At 35.0% G+C, this 20,621-nt stretch overlaps 1 protein-coding gene across 1 annotated transcript in view; it reads left to right on the top strand.

Moving 5' to 3' along the window:
• The window catches only part of PDS5A (PDS5 cohesin associated factor A), a 152,612-nt gene that overhangs the window by 49,081 nt on the left and 82,910 nt on the right, over positions 1-20,621 (top strand). The window contains exons 3-7 of the mRNA XM_055326255.1: positions 10,506-10,709; positions 11,785-11,871; positions 12,366-12,463; positions 17,567-17,693; positions 19,618-19,698. Of these exons, the coding sequence (XP_055182230.1) occupies positions 10,506-10,709; positions 11,785-11,871; positions 12,366-12,463; positions 17,567-17,693; positions 19,618-19,698 (597 nt within the window). The remainder of the gene's footprint in view (positions 1-10,505; positions 10,710-11,784; positions 11,872-12,365; positions 12,464-17,566; positions 17,694-19,617; positions 19,699-20,621) is intronic.

The raw sequence follows: 20,621 nt of genomic DNA, 5'->3' as shown, positions 1-20,621 counted from the left end.
GGTGGCGCTGCAGTTTGGCGCCTGCCTTTGGCCCGGGGCACGATCCTGGACACCCGGGGTTGAATCCCAGGTCAGGCTCCCTGCATGGAGCCTGCTTCTCCCTCTGCCTGTGTCTCTGCCTCTCTGTCTCTCTCTGTGTGACTATCATGAATAAATAAAGAAAATCTTTAAAAAAAAAAAAAACTTTGAGCATTAATGTAGTTCAACATATTAACATTATAAAATGGAAAACCCATGTTGTTATTTCAGTAACTGTAGAAAAAGTATTTGAGCAAAAAAATCCAACACATTTATCATAAAAACTAACAGCACTTTAGGAATAAAAGATAGCTTTTTCAAGTTGATAAAAGGCATCTACAGAAAACACCAGTTAATATAATACTTTATGATGAAAGACCAAGTACTTTCTAAGCTCTGGAAAGAGGCAAAAATGTCTACTCTTAGCATTTTTTTTTCAATATTCTGATGGGTGTTGGTTTTGTTTTTCTTATTTTGTCTTTAAGTTTATTTATTTATTTATTTATTTATTTATTTATTTATTTATTTATTTATTTATTTATTTATGAGAGAGAGAGAGAGAGAGAGAGAGAGAGAGAGAGAGAGAGAGAGAGAGAACATGAATAGGGGGCTGAGGGAGAGGGAGAAACAGATTCCCTATTCAGCAGGGATCAATCCCAGGACCCTGGGATCATGAGCTAAAGGCAAATGCTTAACCAGCTGAGTCACCCAGGTGCTCCTGTTTTGTTTTTTTTTAAAGTAGGCTCCATGCCCAGTGTGGAGTCCCACATGGGGCTTGAACTCAATCTGGAGATCAAGATTGAAACCTGAGCTAAGTGTCCAATGCTTAGCAAACTGAACCACCCAGCTACCCCTCTGGTGGTTTTGCTGGTGCAGTAAGGAAAGGAAAGGCATACAGATTAGAAAAGACAAAAACTGTTCTTATTTGTGAGTGATATTACTGTGTTTATAGGAAATCCCTAAGAAATACAGAAACAAGTCACCAGAACCAGTAGAGCTGTGTAGCAGTATGATAGGATATAAGCCCAATATACAAAAATTGTTTATGTATTAGGAACCAACAGTTGGAAAAATGAAAATTTTTTAAAATTTATAGTAGCATCTGAAAAGATAAAATACTTGGAGTAACAAAACGTGGAAGACTTGTGTACTAAAAACTACAAAATAATGCTGGAAGAGAAGATTTAAAAACCTAAATTATTGGAGAAATCTATATTCTCAGATCAGAGAACTTGGTATTATTAAAATGTTAGGTCTCTCTCTTTCTCTTTAAAAGTAGCCTGGGAGATCCCTGGGTGGCGCAGCGGTTAGGCGCCTGCCTTTGGCCCAGGGCGCGATCCTGGAGACCCGGGATCGAATCCCACGTCAGGCTCCCGGTGCATGGAGCCTGCTTCTCCCTCCGCCTGTGTCTCTGCCTCTCTCTCTCTCTCTGTATGACTATCGTAAATAAATAAAAAAATAAAAAAAATAAAAAAATAAAAGTAGCCTGGCTATACTCTGATTAGGCTGGTCCACCACCCTGAGATTAAGACCTGAGCTGAGATCAAGAGTCAGATGCTTAAACAACTTAGCCGCCCAGGTGTCCCTAAAATGTCAGTTCTCTTACTGTCATTTTACTTGACATTTCCTTGGCCATGAATGGGATTTAGTCCATCATTATATTGACTATTTGGGTTTCTTTAAAGAAGTGCTTAGTCTAGCAAGTCATTTGTCCATTTTACCTTTGGGTTTTCTTTTTCTTACTGAATTCTAGGAATTCTTTAATGTACTAGACTGGTTCTTTGTCATGCCTTTCACAAATACCTGCTTCCATTTGGTAGTATATCTTTTAAAAACTTTTTAGTGATGCCTTTCAATAAATAATGCATTAATTTTAGTTTTAAAGAAAGAATCTGTGTGTTTTTTTTTTTAAGATTTTATTCATTCATGAGAGACAGAGTCATTTATGAGAGGGAGAGAGAGAGGCAGAGACATAGGCAGAGGGAAGGGCAGGCTCCCCATAAGGAGCTTGATGTGGCACTCTATCCCAAATCCCGGAATCATGCCCCGAAGTGAACGCAGACGTACAACCGCTGAGCCACACAGGTGTCCCAAAAGAATCAGTTTTTATTGTTAGTGCTTTTTGTGTCTTAAGGAATCCTTTCTACTGAATGTCATAAATACATTTTTAAAGATTTATTTATTTATAAATATTTTATTTATTTATTCATGAGAGACACAGAGAGGCAGAGACACAGGCAGAGAGAGAAGCAGGCTCCATGCAGGGAGCCTGATGTGGGACTCAATCCTGGGACTCCAGGATCACGCCCTGTGGGCTGAAGGCAGGCGCTTAAGCGCTGAGACACCCAGGGATCCCTTATTTATTTATTTTAGAGAGAAACTGTGCACACCTGCAAGTTAGGGAGAGGGGCAGAGGGAGAAGGAATCTGAAGCAGACCCCTTGCTGAGCATGGAGCCCAATGCAGGGCTCAAGGGGTCAACTAACTGACCCACCCAGGCCCCTGAACATTTTTCCTTTAAAATATTTCCAACAATTTGTAGATTGTTGATTTGAGGACCACATAGAGCATGTAGACATGTTTTGCTTTTCCTTTGTGATAGTTTGAACTTTTTGGAGTTGCTCAAATTCTCAAATGAGATGATTTCTCTTACAATTTTGTGTGTCATGATCACCTGGATGAATTTGCAATATTTTACTGCATTGTCACCTGGCAGTAATTAGCTAAAGCCAGCTCTGTCTTTAGTTGGGGCATGGGCTCTCCATTTCTCCTCAGTCCTTATTTCCATGTCACTCCCTTCCAGCTGTGACCCTTGCTATTGACCCATATTTAGGATTATATTTACTTTAAAACTCTAAATAAACTTCTGGGAAACAGATGTTAACTTACTGATTGATTATCTATAACTGAGTAAGTTTTAAGCCAGAATGGTAGGAATATATATCATGGGTCATAATGTATATATTGTTAACACTCATGTATATATGTAATCAGAGTATACGTTAAAGAAGCATTTTGTGAATTTTAGTGTTCTTTAAAAAAAAAAATAAGTGTATGCCCCACGTACTTTGTTCCAATCACTGTTCTCATCATCGAGGATACAGCTGATAACAGACAAAAATTATTTTCCTGACGAAACTTAGGTAAAAGAAACCTGTAATTTATTTTTTTAAGGTTTGAAAGTAGAATTAGAATATTTTGTATCATTGTATTTTCATATCTTTAACATCTCTATATCAAGCTAATGATGAAGTGATAAATACATTCTATTAAAACCAGAAACTTCTTTTTAAGACAAGTCTTGTTTGGTGAAACTTTCATTGCAACTATTAATATATGTATGTTTGTCTTATACCTTGGCAAATGAATTTAATTTCAGTTTTTTAGTTTGATATAATTGCAGACTTAGAAAAGCTGCAGGAATAGTAAAAAGAGCCTCCTGTGTTCTTCAGATGTTAACTTTTTCCACTTTTACTCTTTTCCTCTCTGCCTGCTCTAGTGTCCTATATAAATGCAAAGCCATTTGTAACAAAAACACTGAATAGTTCTTTAAGATTCCATTTTTGATGTTTGTGTTTGGGCTCATGGGGACAGTAATAGTCCTCCTCTTCTGTGTTTTTGCCAGGTTAGGTCATGCATGCTATACTTTTCTATATTTTATGACTCTCTGTGTGATGTGATAGCGTTCCTTTCAGAAAGTTTTAAAAAACTAGCTGGTTCCAAAGGATCAGATTTTTAAATTTTATTTTTTATTACACTATTATTACTTCATCCTGAACTTTTTTTTAAACATGTTTTGATGTATTTGTGTTTATTTCACTTGGTTGTAACATTACTTAACATGTAGCTAAGAAAAATATCTCCCCAGTTTTAGAAGTTATTTGTACTGATTTTTAAAATTATGGTAAAATATACATAACATAGATGTATTTTATGTTAAAAATTTTAACCATTTTTAAGCATACAGTTGAGTGGTATTAAGTTCATTCACGTTGTGCAACTATCAGCACCATCCATCTCCAGAACCACAACCCATGCTGAGAAACATACTTCAATTCATACTGTGCTCCCCAGGTCAGTCATGTATGTGAAACCAAATTTCAACTATATTATTTATACCCTTATCATATGTGGTGCATTCTAATATTTTCTTTTACTTTCTTCCTTCCCTTCTGTGCTGGTATTGATCTTGTTCTGAGACTATGTGACCCAGGACCTAGATGTGCAAAACTTTCCTTATCCATAAGGAAAGGATGATAATAGTACCTATCTCTTGGAAGTATTGTCATGAGTAAACCATTGCCATAATAATTACTCCAAAACCTCACACATCTAATAGATCAATACCAGCACAAAATGGCTATATCCTTCCTGTAAGTCTTCACAAAGGTTAATGCTCCTGCTACCACATACCACAAAATGCCTTCATTCCATAGCTGCCAGCCAAAAAGAGGGCAGAAAGAATAGCAACACAACCTTTTCCACATTTCCATTTTCCAAATCATGAATAAGTGCTTCTGATTAGCTAAACCAAATTACAAGTATAACCTTTATTGTAAGGTGGCTCAGGATATATAATTTTCAGCTTTCCTGCCTCTGCAGTACAGAAAGGCATGTTTTAAAAACTGCAGAATGGCTGTGGTTTCAGTTCATTGTTGGCTATATAGTAAAACAGAATCTAGTGGGTTAAAATTATTTATTATTTCTCACAGTTTTGTGATATGACTGCTCCATATGGTGTCAGCCTGGGTTACTCTTACAAGCTAAATTTAGCTGGGAGCTCAACTAGGACTCTGAGTTCCCTATGCAGTCTGCCTCTGTGTGTTGTCTCATTTTCTAGGATTCTGTGCATGGTCTCTTCTTTCTTGGATAGTCCAGTCTTCCTAACACTGTGGTAGCTGGGTTCCAGTAGGGAGCATTCCAGCATCTATATGCATGTAGTTATCAGGCCTCTCCTTGCGTTACTCTTTCTAATGTCCCTCTGGTCAAAATAAGCCACATGACCAAACCCGGTGTCTTTTTGAGAGAGGACTAAGCAAGATGTAAATATGAGGAGACATAATACGGTAGTTAGCCTCCGACATGGCCATGAATGATCCTCATTCCCTTATATTCTAACTAGAAGGGCTGTCCTGAGTAACTAATTAGGCTATTGTAGAAGTGACAGTGTATGTTTTTTGAGGTTAGGTCATAAAAGATTGTTATTAATGACTTGGCGCTCTGGGATCACTCACTGGGAGAAAGCCAGCTGCCATTCCATGAGGACACTCAAGCAGCTGTCCATGGAGAGAGCCCCCAAAGAGAGTAATTGATGTCGTTTGCCAAAATCCAGTGCCGTCTTACAATCATGGAATGAGCTACTACCTTCATAGCATATCTGGTAGGCTCATCAGACCTTCAGATGATTATAACTTTGACTAGAGTTTCATTAGAGAATTCAAACAAAACCATCTAGCTAAGTTACTCTCTGATTCTGCTTCCACATAAACTGTGACAAAGAAATATTTATTGTTTTAAGGTACAGAGTGTGGGGGTATTTTGTCACATAGCAATAGATGGCAAATACATAGACTTTACTACTGAGAAATATTTTTGATGACTCCCATGTCCTGTATAATTTTCCTATAAAATTTAAGGGCCTTAGTTATGGCATTTAGTAGTATAGTTTACCCTTCTTACTTTATCTTTCTTGCCTGTCACTGAACGTGCTCAGATTGCTTCAAAATACTCTGTAAGATGTCACTAGTGACTTGAGAGTTTGGCTGAGTTAGCTTTGATGGATTCATCAACCTTGAGTGGGACATTCATTTTCTGGCTACCTCGTAACTAAAAAGATATTTTCATGGAATGCAAATCTAACCATATTATGCTGTTGCTCAAACACTTCAGTGGCCTTCAAAATATCTGTGGTTTGCATGTTCTCTCCTTTGGCTTTTGTCAGCTTGCATGAGGATTTAAACTGTTCCTTAGTTTACTCATCCTTAAATAAAAGTTTTGATTATTTTGTTGGTTGAGATTAGATGACTTATGTGAAAGGGAGCCTAATCAGATAATTTCAGGTGACCTGGCTAGTCCTACTTTAAGTTAATGTTAAGATTTTCTTTGATCCGTTCACAACTCACATTTGGTGTTCTTTATTTCTTTAAGAATCCCTAAACTTCAGGTGTTTATATTATTTTTTTTAAATTTTTATTTATTTATGATAGAGAGAGAGAGAGAGAGAGGCAGAAACACAGGCAGAGGGAGAAGCAGGCTCCATGCACCGGAAGCCCGACGTGGGACTCGATCCCAGGTCTCCAGGATTGCGCCCTGGGCCAAAGGCAGGTGCCAAACCACTGTGCCACCCAGGGATCCCGGTGTTTATATTATTAATGTATTATTAGAATAATGTATATTAATGTATTATATTATTAATTCCAACTAGATAACAATTTCTACCAAAATGTTAATAGATAAGCAAGAAATAAGGCTTAACATCTCAGAGATGTTTGTACTTAACAGTAAATAGACTGTCACTGACTAGTTACTGACTGCATAATCAAACCAAGATACAAAGCTAACAACAGAATGTCAGGAGAAGCTTGGTATTCTGAGCAGAGTAACCAGTTGTATGCCTATCTATACATAGTTGTCTTGATTGGGACTTTTCACCAGTGAAGCCATCTGACATTGGATATTTTTTTTGTGGGAAGGTTTTAAATTTCAGATTCAGTTTCTTTCCATAGAAATAGGATTATTCAGATAGTATTTTTCAGTGCCAGCCCCTTCCTCCCCCCATGTATTATTAGGATGGATAATATGTCCTCTTTTTAATTCCTGACAATGATAATTTGTGCCTTCTTTCCTCCTTGATTAATTCTTATAGAAGCATGTCAATTCTTTTAGTCTTTTCAACAGTCAGCATTTGTCATTGTTTGGTTTTTTTCTTTTGTATGTTTGTTTTCCAGTTCATTGATATCTGTTTTAATTTTTCCCCCTTTCATTTTACCTCCTTTTTATTTAATTTGCTATTTTTCTCACTGCTTGGGATGGAAATATAAATCACTGAATTTTCATTCTTCTATTGTAACGTATACATTTAATGTTATAAATTTCCTATAAGTACAACTTCAACTGCATCCCACAAGTATTGATAGTTTATATTTTCATTGTCATTCAGTTCAGAATATTTTCTAAATTACATTATGATTCCTTCTTTGATCAGTTGAGCTTCACTAAGGAAGAAAGATAAAACCAGTATTACTATAAACTTTCTGTATAATAGAAGGAAAGGGATCACTTATTAATTTAAGTCAGTATAACTTCATTTCTAAAATGGACAAGGTTGGGGGTGTTTGGATGGCTCAGTTGATTAAGTGTCCAACTCTTGGTTTTGGCTCAGGTCATGATCTTGGGGTCATGGAATTGAGCCCTGTGTTGGGCTCCAAACTCAGTGCACTCTGCTTAGATTCTTTTCCTTCTCCCTGTTCCCCTTCTCACATACACTCTCTAAAATAAAATAAATTTTTAAATATTAAAAAAAAAAACCGTGGACAAAGTTGTCTTAAAGTTATAAGCCAATTTCTTTCATGAATGTAAATGTAAAAATTGAAGCAATATAATAGCAAATCAAATCTAGCAATGCAGGGCAGCTCCGGTGGCTCAGCGGTTTAGCGCTGTCTGCAGCCCAGGGTGTGATCCTGGAGACCCTGAATCGAGTCCCACGTCAGGCTCTCTGCATGGAGCCTGCTTCTCCCTCTGCCTGTGTCTCTGCCTCTCTCTGTGTCTCTGAATAAATAAATAAAATCTTTAAAAAAAATCTAGCAATGCACAAGTGTTATGACCTAGTTGGCATTATTTTAAAATGGAAACTTAGAACTAGAATTAGTTTTAGGAATAGAAACTTGGATTAAAATTTGAAGACCAATCAATGAGATTTACTCTATTTACAGAATTAGGAAGAAAATATCACCTCAGCAGGCACAGAAAAAAATAACAAAATTCAATACATATAAGATTGTCTTCTGTGTGATTTCTTTTACCTTGCATAATATCCTGTTGGATCACCCATGCTCCCATGAATGGCAAGATTTCATTTTTTATGGTTGATTAATATTCTAGTGTTTGAGTGTGCATGTATGTTTGTATATCACTTTAATTCACTTATCTATTGTAGACATTAAGGTTGCTTCCATATCTTGGCTATTATAAATAATGCTGCAGTAAACATAGGGGTGCCTATATCTTTTCTAATTAGTGTTTTTATTTTCTTCAGGTAAATTCCCAGAAGTGGAATTACTGGGGCATATGTTATTTCTATTTTTAATTTCTTGAGGAACCTCAGCACTGTTTTCCACAGTGGTTGCACCTATTTACATTCCCACCAACAATGCACGAGGATTCCTTTTCTCCACATTCTCTCCAACACTTGTTTCTTGCCATTTTGATACTAGCCATTCTGACTGGTATGAGATAATACTGCATTGTTCTTTGCATTTTCTTTTTTTTTTTTTTTAACATTTTACTTATTTATAGAGACACAGAGAAAGAGAGAGGCAGAGACACAGGCAGAGGGAGAAGCAGGCTCCATGCAGGGAGCCTGATGTGGGACTCGATCCTGGGTCTCCAGGATCATGCCCTGGGTTGGAGGCAGCGCTAAACCTGCTGAGCCACCAGGGCTGCCCCCCCCCTTTTTTTTTTTTTAACATTTTATGCATTTGCATTTTCCTGATGATTAGTGATTAGTTGAGCACCTTTTCATGGGTCTTTTGGCAATCTGTATATCTTCTTTGGAAAAATGTCTATTTAGGTCCTCTGTTCACTTTAAAAAATTGGATTGGGATCCCTGGGTGGCGCAGCGGTTTGGCGCCTGCCTTTGGCCCAGGGCGCGATTCTGGAGACCCGGGATCGAATCCCATATCGGGCTCCTGGTGCATGGAGCCTGCTTCTCCCTCTGCCTGTGTCTCTGCCTCTTTCTCTCTCTGTGTGTGTGACTATCATAAAAAAATAAATAAAAAGTAAAAAAAAAAAAAAAAAAAAAAAGTTTAAAAAATTGGATTATTTGGGGTTTTTTGGTGTTCATGGGTTCTTTATATATTTTGGATATTAACCCCTTACCAGATATATCATTTGTCACTATCTTCTATTTAGTAGGTTGCCTTTTTGTTTTATTGATGGTTTCTTTTGCTGTGTAAAAAGCCTTTTAGTTTGATGTAGTCTCAGTTTATTTTTGCTTTTGTTTCCTTGCCTGTGGAGACAGATCCAGAAAAATACTGCTTAAGGTCGATGTTTAAGAGATTACTGCTTATAGTTTTCCTTTAGGAATTTTATGGTTTTCAGTATTACATTTAGGTCTTTAATCCATGTTATTTTTGTATATGGTATAAGAAAGTAGTTCAGTTTTACTCTTCTGCATGTAGCTGTCCAGTTTTCCCAGAACCATTTATTGAAGAGACTGTCATTTCCCCAATATATATTCTTGCCTCCTTTGTGGTGGATAAATGGACCATAGAAGCACAGGTTTATTTTTGGGCTGCTTTGTGCCTGTACCATACTGGGTTTTTTTTTTAATTCTTTTTTCTTTTTATTGAGGTATAGTTGACACACAATGTTATATTAGTTTCATGTGTACAACATAGTGATTCCACAGCTGTATGCATTATGTTGTCCTCACCTCCAGTGTGGCTACCATCTGTTACCATACCGCTGACTATATTCCCTGTACTGTATTCCCTTTCATCCCCATGACTTATACATTCCATAAGTGGAAGCCTGTACTTCCAACTCCTCTTCACTCATTTTCCCCATCCCCTAGTAATCATATTGTTTTAATTACCTTAGTTTGTAGTATACCTTGAAATCTGGGATGTGATACTTCGAGCTTTGTTGTTCTTTCTCAGAAGTGCTCTGCCAATTTGGGTACTTCGTGGTTCATTACAAATTTTAGGATTCTTTGTTGTAGTTCTGTGAAAAAATACTATTGGTATTTTCATGGGAATTGCATTGAATCTGTAGATTGCTTTGGGTAGTATGTACATTTTAACAACATTCTTCCAGTTCACGAGCATGGACCTTTTTGTTTTATAGTGATTCTAAAATGTACACTTGTTAATTTTGTAGTTGTAAGTAACAGGTTATTTTATAATTACAGCTTTTAATCATAAACTACATAAAAATGCTTGAACATGGTTTTCTGTGAAATGCAAAACCTATTAAAGTGTGAAATCAAGGCAGCTTTGATAATAAAATATAAAAGAAACATAATTGATGATGATGTTGCAAATATCAGATGAATTTATATGTATGAGGCTAAGAATTTTTTACCTGGACTAGATGTAAAATGATTAGAGTCTTAATTGAAGATTTATACAAACTGATTGTGAATCCTCTGATAGTAACTGATTACTAGTTTGTGCTTTAATGGACATGAGGTTTTAAAAACATATGTCTACTACTAATTTCTAAGTATCAGGAGTTGAGTATGTTTTTTTTATATATATATTTTTACAGATGGTAGTAAAAACTTTTATGGATATGGATCAGGATTCAGAAGATGAAAAACAGCAGTATCTCCCACTAGCCTTGCATCTTGCATCTGAATTTTTCCTCAGGAATCCCAATAAAGATGTGCGTCTCCTTGTAGCATGTTGTTTGGCCGACATTTTTCGAATCTATGCCCCAGAAGCTCCATATACTTCCCATGATAAACTTAAGGTAAATATAATCTTTATAGAATTAGTTTACTTTTATAGTTCAGCTTACCTTTTAGGAACATAGCTTTTATTATTATTCATAAAAATGAATTATTCAGTTAAAATTTATTACATATCTACAAAAATGACTGGTATTTTTATTGAGGCATTGAAAGGTATAGATCAAAACTAGTCCCTGTCTGCTCATAGGTAACCCTTTTGATAACCCATCACAAAGCCCAGATGGCTGAATTGAAGAGATAGAAGTAGATTTAGTGACACTTTTTTTTAAAACAATAGTGTAACGGAATTTATATATTCAAATGATTATCTCCCCTTGCACATTACATGCAGAATTATATTATGCTTATCTTGGAGGTTTCTGCCTTTGTTTGAAATGTTCAAGGAACTCTTTTGAATTGATCTCTTGAGCTGACTTCATATTCTGAATAATTTTCTTCTTGATAAATTTTAATATTTTGAACTTCTTTCTTTTCAGTTGTCCTAAAGTCATTTTTTTGCATATTGATTCTATTTTGGGTTAAAACTTCTAAAGAAAGCTTATTAAGAAATGGCACACTATTGTCATGAAAAGTATGACTCTTCAACTAATCTGTTATTGTTTTTGTTCCACACAAATTTATAACCACACATCAAATTCAAACTACATACTGAAAATTACTATTTTCATGTAGGAAGTAGTAATGGAAAAACTCTTGTCCAGGTCCTTAAAATGAAGATAATTGTTTACCATGCTGCAAATTGTTCACCATGCTGTGAAGATAGTAAAGTGGAAGTTCTGTAATAGAAGAAAGGACAACAAGATGTAGAACTTACGGTTTTCTGAGAATGAGAAAGCCTAAAGATTTATGGCAGTAATAATTTTTATTATCATTTCTGAAAGATATAATTTTATATAATTTGCTCTATTCTCATTATTTGGAGTAACAGACTAAGCCAATCCCAAGTCATTTGGCTAAGGAGAATTTTCTTTTATTGTAGTATGTAATGGAGAATATGTATAGAGAGACTATTATTAGTATATTGTGAATGATAAGTATTTGTATCTAAATTAATTTTATCATTTTTTTTAACAGGACATATTTTTGTTTATTACCAGACAATTAAAAGGTTTGGAGGATACAAAGAGTCCACAGTTTAATAGATACTTTTATTTATTAGAGGTAAAAAAAAATTTAATAAATATCACACTACTCATGTAATAGAAAATTCCTTACAGAAACTTTATAATATAAGATGAATTTTTTTGTTCTATACAAATCCCACTTAATAAAATATCTTTTAAGATAAAATACATTCCACTGGAAAATCTGTTATGTTATTTGAACGTCTGTTTTCATCTTTTTGTTTTTATTCTTTTCTAATGTGAAGAGGGTTTAAGTTGAATTAATTTTCACCAGTCCTTATATTTAGTATGTATATATGTCTACTAATCTCTTAACAGTTTAATATTTTTTCATTAGAGTAGGTTAATGCCAACACATATATGTCTTTTTAAAGGTCAGAGTATATGACAACTTTAACAGCTTTATATAGTTGGACCTTTATAAGCTTTAATATAAATTTGTAATTCTAAAAATTAAATTATAGTAATGAGTTTGCTTTTGTGTAACTATTCTGTGCAAGTATAAATAATCTATTTATTTATTTATTTAAGAACTTAGCTTGGGTTAAATCCTATAACATCTGCTTCGAATTGGAAGATTGCAATGAAATTTTTATTCAGCTTTTTAGGACTCTCTTCTCAGTGATCAAGTAAGTTATTTTTTAAGCATTTGTTTGTCTCTTTTTCTTGCTGTGCATAGTGAAGCATCGTGTACTATAACTAAGATCTTTTAGATTTATAATGAAATGTTTTCCTTAGACTTGACATGAAAAGGAAAATAAGCAAATCTGTTGTCTGAAAGCTGCCTTTATACTACGGTTTCAAGTTAGATATCAATTATATTAGTTGACTCTTAAAAAAGAAAATGGTGTGAAACCTTATGTAATGAAATACTAAATTATGAAGTGGAAATTTTAAGTATTTTAAGTACCATTAGTGAGTGCTGTAAATCATAGTACCTCAGTGGTTAAGCTTACTGACTTCTCATTTTCAAGTTAGAAAAAACCTTGAGCATTGCTCTTTTTTTTATAGAAATAGAGAAATTAATGCATAGGGAAAAGGAGTATGGTGGCTTGTCCAAGGACAAATCACTGAACAGAAGAGCCTAAACTCTGATTTCAGTTCAGTGTTTTGTTGTGGTTTGGTTTTTTGTATACTAAACCAAGCATTATTATGAGATGTGTTCTGTAGCATTGCACTATATACAAACATAATATATCTTACATTAATTTTAAATTTTCTAGTAACCACATTAAGAAAGGTTAAAAAGAAACAAAGAAATTTATTTTGATAATACTTTATCTCACAATATCCAAAAGCACTATTATTATTATATATATATATATTAAGATTTATTTATTTTAGAGAGAGAGAGAGCATGAGCATGAATGTAGGTGTAGTGGGAGGGGCCGAGGGAGAGAGAAATCTCAAACAGCCTCCCCACTGAGCATGGAGCCTTTCATGAGGCTCAGTCTCACGGCCCTGAGATCATAACCTGAGCCAAAATCAAGAGTCCAGTGCTGAATCAGCTGAGCCACACAGGCACCCCCAAAAGCATTAGTATTTCAACTTGTGGCTCTATCCATACTACAGGTGTTCGATGGCCAAATTACTATTGACTAATGGCTTCCATTTTGGGCAGCACACGTTTAGAGTTTTCTATAGACTTTTTACGAATTCTATGCTGTCATGTTTTCTGTTTCCTTAGAATGGTAGGAATAGAATTTAACCTGGAATAAACAGGAAAGAACTAGATTGAATTGGTATAGAAATAGAAGCTTATAAAGAGACTACATGAAAAAAAAGCTTCCTTTGACAACTTATTAGAGGCCTATAAAAAATGATAAAATATATAAACTTTACCTTTTGTATTAGTTAGCTTTTGCTGCATGACAAAACAACCCCAAAATTGTTAGCTTAAAATAGACCCCATTTTATTTAACTCCTGATTCTGTTTAGCAGTTCTTTTTGTCTGGGCTGGACTCACTCCTGTATATGCAGTCAGTTGGCAGGACAATTCAGTCAATTGGCTGAAGTAATAGGACAAGTAAGGTCATGTGTGTGTGTGTCTCTCTCACACTGTCATCATCCAGCTGGCTAACCCAGGCCTTCTCAAATGCTGACTGAGTTTCAACAGTAGCAAGAAAAAGTATGCTTTCTCTCACAAGCACTTTTTAAACCTCTACTCACTTTATGTTTACTTACATTTCATTGGCCAGGGAAGGCACATAATCAAGCCCAGATTTGGAGATTGGGTTAGATAGATTTGGAGATTGGGTTAGATAGATTCCATATCTTCATGGAAGAACAGCATTTTAAAGACATATGAATATAGAGAAGAGAATTTCTTTTAAAATTAGAATCACCAACACAATTTTAAAACTGTTAAAATTGTCTTCATGCTGCCCCAGTAGTAGACCTTAACTGTCCACTTAAGTCTACTTCCATTCAGCTGTTATACTTCTTTCTTCTCACAATTACTTGTATATGCACACACCTTTCTTTGATCCGTTAATATTTTTATTTCCTGAATCTAAAGATCTAAGTTTATTATTGACTTAATTATCTAATTAATTCACAACAAGCTATATGTAAATAAAAGGCTTGCCTTTTGGGGGCACCTGGGTTACTCAGCAGGCAGCTATTGATTTTGGCTCAGGTCATGATCTCGGGTCCTGGGGTTTAGCTCTGCATTATGCTCCCTGCTCCCAAGGGAGTCTGAAGATTCTCCCTCTGCCCCTCCCCTGCTCATGTGCGATCGTGCCCGTGCTCTCTCAAATAAGTAAATAAATCTTTAAAAAAAAGATTTGCCAAAAAAAAGAACACTAGCAAAAATAAATAAATAAATAAATAAATAAATAAATAAATAAATAAATAAATAAATAAAATAAAAAGATTTTGCCTTTTGAAAGAGGAGCTCACTGATTTATATTTGGTGTTCTTCATTTTTTTGTGTCAATGCAGGTTTTTATGTGATGGTCTTTTTCTTCAGTCTGAAGGACTTCCTTTAATATTTCTATAGTTCAGGGGCACCTGGGTGGCATGGTTGGTTAAGTGACTACCTTTGGCTCAGGTCAGCAGAGAGCCTGCTTCTCCCTCTCCCTTCTCTACTCCCCCTGCTTGTGCGTGCGCTCTCTTTCTCTCTGTCTCTCTGTAAAATAAATAAATACAATATTAAAAAACAAAACATTTTTATAGTTCAGGTTTGGTGCCGATAGAATTCTTCAGTTTTATGTGTCTAAAAATGTCTTTATTCCACTTTCATTTTTGAAGGTTGTTTTCATGGTAAAAGTTCTAGATTGAGGGGCACCTGGGTGGCTTAGCTGAGCATCTGTCTGTCTGCCTTTGGCTCAGGTCATGATCCCAGGATCCTGAGATTGAGTCTGGCTCGCATCGAGCTCCCTGCATGGAGTCTGCTTCTCCCTCTGCCTATATGTCTCTGCCTCTCTCTGTGTGTCTCTCATGAATAAATAAATAAAATCTTAAAAAAAAAAAGAGTTCTAGGTTGATAGGCTTTTTTCTTTTCTTTTTTCTCTTTCAGTACTTTTTTTTAAAAGATTTATTTATTTATTTATTTATTTATTTATTTATTTATTTATTTATTTATTTATTTATTTATTTATTTATTTATTTATTTATTTATTTATGATAGGCATAGAAAGAGAGAGAGGCCGAGACACAGGAGGAGGGAGAAACAGGCTTCATGCCGGGAGCCAGATGCGGGACTTGATCCTGGGACTCCAGGATCGCGCCCTGGGCCAAAGGCAGGCGCTAAACCGCTGAGCCACCCAGGGGTCCCTGTTTCAGTACTTTTAAAGATGTTATTCCATCTTCTGGTTTTCACTATTTCTAATGAAAAGTTTTTATCATTTTTAATCTGTGTTCCTCTGTACATGATGTATCTTTTTTTTCTTTCTCTACCCACTTTGAAGATTTTCTCTTCATTACTGGTTTTAAACAATTTAATTATGACCATGGTGGAGTTTTCTTTCTTTTTCTTGTGCTTGGGGCTTGTTGAGCTTGGGTATGTGGGTTTACCAATCTGATTACAAGATGCCCTATGAGTTGTGAGATATTCTCTGTGGTTGGAACATGCACTATTCTAAGACCCTTGTTCCAGGGATTATTCCCTCTGCTCCTTTCAGGTGGTGCCCTTCCCAAACGCAAGACTTTTCCTCACGTGCATGTGCTGATCAGTAAGCGAGCACTTGAAGACTCGGATACCCTTTACAAACCTACTGTCTTAGTAGGTCTCTCCCTTCTGACATTCTGCCCTGCGAACTCTAGTCTTTCCACATTCAGCCTCTAGGTTCTGTCAGGATCCTCCTTCCCCACACTGCAGCGGGGAAACTTACCAGCCATTTCCCAGAGAGGGAAAATGTTTCCCTCTCTCAGCCACATGTGCATGATGTTCAGTGTCTAAAAACTGTCATTTCATATATTTTGTTCAGTTTTTTAGTTTCAGGTAGGAAGATAAATCCTTTCACAGTTATTGTATCTTAACTGCAACCTGTGGAAACCATTTTAAGTCTGTTTTTGTGTCTCTTCACTTTGGTTCTTTCCCATCCCCAAATACATTTGGGTCTGAGAGTTAAATGCTCTCTTCAGTTTTTTTGCATCAAGCTGAGTATTTCTATTTTTTCCCCCCATATACACTCTCTCTAACACTACATAGCTGATCCTTCATGACATTGGCTTTTAGTAAGGTAAAATAGGATATTTGGAAGAGGACATGCAATGGGAGTATCCTTCTAAAAGTTCTGAGAAACAGAGTTATCTAATGTGGGAATTTTTCCACCCACTTAAGTTTTTGTCTGCATTTTATCATCAAGTGCTCAACAGGTCTCTTATACATTATTTCAGGTTTATTTTTTTAAAATTAAGAGATACATAAGTGATGTTAAAATTTTGTCTTGATTTAAACTTTTTTTAAAGATTTTTTTTTTTTTAAGATTTTATTTATTTATGAGAGAGAGAGAGAGATTGGCAGAGACAAAGGCAGAGGGACAAGTAGGCTCCATGCAGGGAACCTGATGTGGGACTCGATCCCAGGCCTCCAGGATTAGGCCCTGGGCTGAAGGTGGTGCTAAACCTCTGAGCCACCAGAGCTACCCCATTTGTTTGAAATTCTTTGTGAGATATCCAGATGATATTTTCAGAACCTTCTAGTCATAAATTCTGGTAAACATTTTATATCCGATTTTGGATTTTCAGAATCGGTGAACTAAAACCTCTAGTGACAAAGATTTTATAGCAGAAATTACTTATATTAGCTGAGGGGTTTTTTGGTGTTTATAATTTTATTTTGGGGAATGTATTAAGATCTAAAAGGATAAAAAGGATGAAAAACTGTCTACTTTCATTATCTTGTACTTTTTTTGTTTTGTTTTCTTAATTAACATTTTATCACCTTTTAAAGTCTGGGGACATGTAAGCAAAGATGTCCTTTGAAGTTGATGTTTTCATTTGGTTGACTTTAACTCACCTTTGAATTCTAATTGTGTAGTGACTTAATTCATTTTCGAGGTCTTTGGTTTTGTAAGATTCTTTACAACAATACCTTACAGCTGTTGTTATAGTCAGCAGAGGGAGAAAGTAAATAGAGTGGTCAAAATTTCTTTGCCATTAAATGGCATGGCTTCTTCAAATGAAATTATTTATCTGAGATAGTTGTTTTAAACTGGGAAGTATAATTTTATTTTTGTAAGCCTGATTTTATTTCCTTTTCTTCTTCTTCCTTTTTTTTTTTTAAGCAATAGCCACAATAAGAAGGTACAAATGCACATGTTAGACTTGATGAGTTCTATCATCATGGAAGGTGATGGAGTTACTCAAGAATTACTGGACTCCATTCTTATTAACCTCATTCCTGCACATAAGGTCTGTATAATATGAAGATATTAAGGGTTAATGTTTAAAGATAGTACTAGACACATGAAAAATAATTGTTTTCCACCATTTATGATTTCACATAATTATTCCCACTATCACTTCTAGCCCCAATAAAATAGTATAACACATCAGTTTTATAGCTATTGTTTTTAGAAGATTTATTAACATGTATTATAGAAGATTTTCATTCAGTGAAGTACTGCCGATTTCCTGGAACACAAAAATCCTTCACATTTACCACTCATACGTAATGTGGGAATTAGAAGGAGAGAGAGTACTGTTTTGGTTAGGTGTTTTGTTTTGTTGGGGTTTTATGTTGGTTTTGGGGGGAAGGAAAATATTTCCTCCTCTGTAACACAGATGGTGGAAATAGGGATTGTATTTCTTTTCAGAATCCATTTTTCTTGGACATTTTCAGAAAAAGATTTGGGCAGAAGCTGGAACTGTATGATTACTGTTAAAGGCAAAGAGATGATTCACAGCTGTATGTTTCTCCCTGTTTCTTCTTTCTGTTCCTCTCTGCTATTTCTTCCTAAGGAACTGAAGGACTTAGCTTTCCACAAGCCCTACCACAGGGCTGTATTCAGTCCTACCTTACTGTTGATATTTACTCTCTTGCTCTTTTCCTCTAATGGTTCAGTGACCTGTTATCAGATGGATGAACAATGTATCCAGTTACCCTGGCAATTAATTAGAAGTTCTCCTGCCTCCAAGTATTATTTGCATTTTATTAATTCAAATCTATAATTGGCCAAAATTTTGAGAGTATGACAAAGGGGAGGGCAGCGTATATGTCAGGCAAAATAAGAGAGGAAAAACTAGAGGAATAGATAACATATTTGGTGTTTATATTCTAGTCAGAAAATATGTATGTATTTTTTTTTATTCAAAATACTTTTAAGATTAGAAATTTACCATTTTAGAAACTAGAATGGTAAAATTTACCATTTTAGGAAATAGAAAGCTTAATTTTGAGCTAATTTTATCCTTTTGCCAATGGAAAAAAAGTTAAGAAGCTATGGCTTGTGGACCAAATCTAGTCCACTACGTGCTTATGTAAATAAAGATTTATTTGAACTCAACCACACTCATTTTCATTTTGTCTCTGGCTATTTCACACTCATCAGCAGAATTGTGTAGTTGCAGCAGTAACTATAGGATGCAAAAAGCCTAAAATATTTACCATCTGGGTTTTTGCAAGAGAAGTTTGCTGATTACTCACCTAGAGTATAGGGTTTCCTAGCCTTTTTTGGGAAAGGTGCAAGATGATGGTGAATAAATCTCATTTTCGTCCAAAACGTCAAAGTATAGAGGTGTTGACAGGTACTTTTTAAAATAAGAAATCCATTTCCAAATAAGTTTTTAAAAATTAAATATGTCTTTTCCATGGCCTTTCTCAGACCCTTTAATTTGTTACAGTATACTGGGAATCTTGAAGAGCAGACATAACATTCAGGTTTCAAAAGTATCTAGTTGACCAAGCATTTTTCTTAACATTTTCTAGGTGTACTCTTTCTTAGATCACACGTTGATTAGACAATGAAGTACTTTGGATGGTGGGTTAGACAGGGTATATGTGTGTAAATTCATTTAGATATGGGGGCATAATTGGCAGTTCAAATTGGTTAACCCAAAAAGCCTTGGGTCCATTTTCAGTTTAATAAAACTAAACATAATATAGGGTTTGGCTTTTGGCTGTTTAATATATTTTAGTTTTTGATTTAGAGTTGTAGTATTTGCAGCTTTTGCATTTAAGACCGCTTGACTAAAGAATATCGAGTAAAACCTTGAATGGGATTCAGTGATATATTTTGCTTTATGGTTTGTAGATTTGAAAATTATAGTACTGTCATGGTTGTCTCATAAATTCACGAATTCATTTGTAACTTTGTGTATTTTTATTGTGTTTCAGAACTTAAATAAACAGTCTTTTGACCTTGCAAAAGTCTTATTGAAAAGGACAGTCCAGACCATTGAGGCATGCATTGCCAATGTATGTATTTCTGTTCATATTTATTCCATAATTATATAATTCTTAATCCATTGTATTAATTTATTGAGGCCTTTCACATATAGTTTTCCTTAGTGTATAAACGATTTCATCTATTTAAAACAAATACATGAAAGAACTGATATATCTAGATGTGCCCAAAAGCAGCATAAAGTATAAGCTTTGACATTATTTTTAGATGGCATAAAATAGAGGATATTTTATAAAAATTTACCTATAGGGGCAGCCTGGGTGGCTCAGCGGTTTAGCACTGCCTTCAGCCCAGGGCCTGATCCTGGAGACCAGGGATCGAGTCCCACATCAGGCTCCCTGCATGGAGCCTGCTTCTCCCTCTGCCTGTGTCTCTGCCTCTCTCTCTTTCTCTCTTATGAATAAATAAAAACTAAAAAAAAAAAAAAATTTACCTATAACTCTCATCCCCTCTTTTGCTGCCTTTGTGTTTATATTTCTTTTTATCTCCTGAATATGCTGATATCTTTCACTTTCTCCTTTTTTTTTGTATCTTTATTTTTCTAAGTCTTTCCTCTGAAATCTTTTATTTCTTAGGTAGTTTTATATTAACAAAAATACATTTTTTACTGTATTCAAGGTTTTTTCTACTTAAAAATCAATAATCTAGAATAACTTATGATTCTTCCTAATGTAACAGTTCATTCTGTTGCACATTTGCTCACATCATAACTTTTTTCACACTCTATATAAATTTTGAATTATCTATATTAATATATATTTCTATATTTTGAAATTATTTCTTTATAATATAAATGGCTATAAATATTTCTTTCAGTTGACATATATACGTAGTTTACCTAACCATTTCCTTATTATCTTACATTTAGAGTTTTCATTGTTTTCCTTTAGCATTTTTTTTTCCTTTCGCAGTTGATTATCTTTGTGAATGTAGC

This window comes from Nyctereutes procyonoides, unplaced genomic scaffold (assembly GCF_905146905.1).
Source record: "Nyctereutes procyonoides isolate TBG_1078 unplaced genomic scaffold, NYPRO_anot_genome, whole genome shotgun sequence".
Lineage (NCBI taxonomy): Eukaryota > Metazoa > Chordata > Mammalia > Carnivora > Canidae > Nyctereutes > Nyctereutes procyonoides.
The sequence above is the reverse complement of the archived record's forward strand: the minus strand, read 5'-3'. Positions and strand labels throughout refer to the sequence as shown.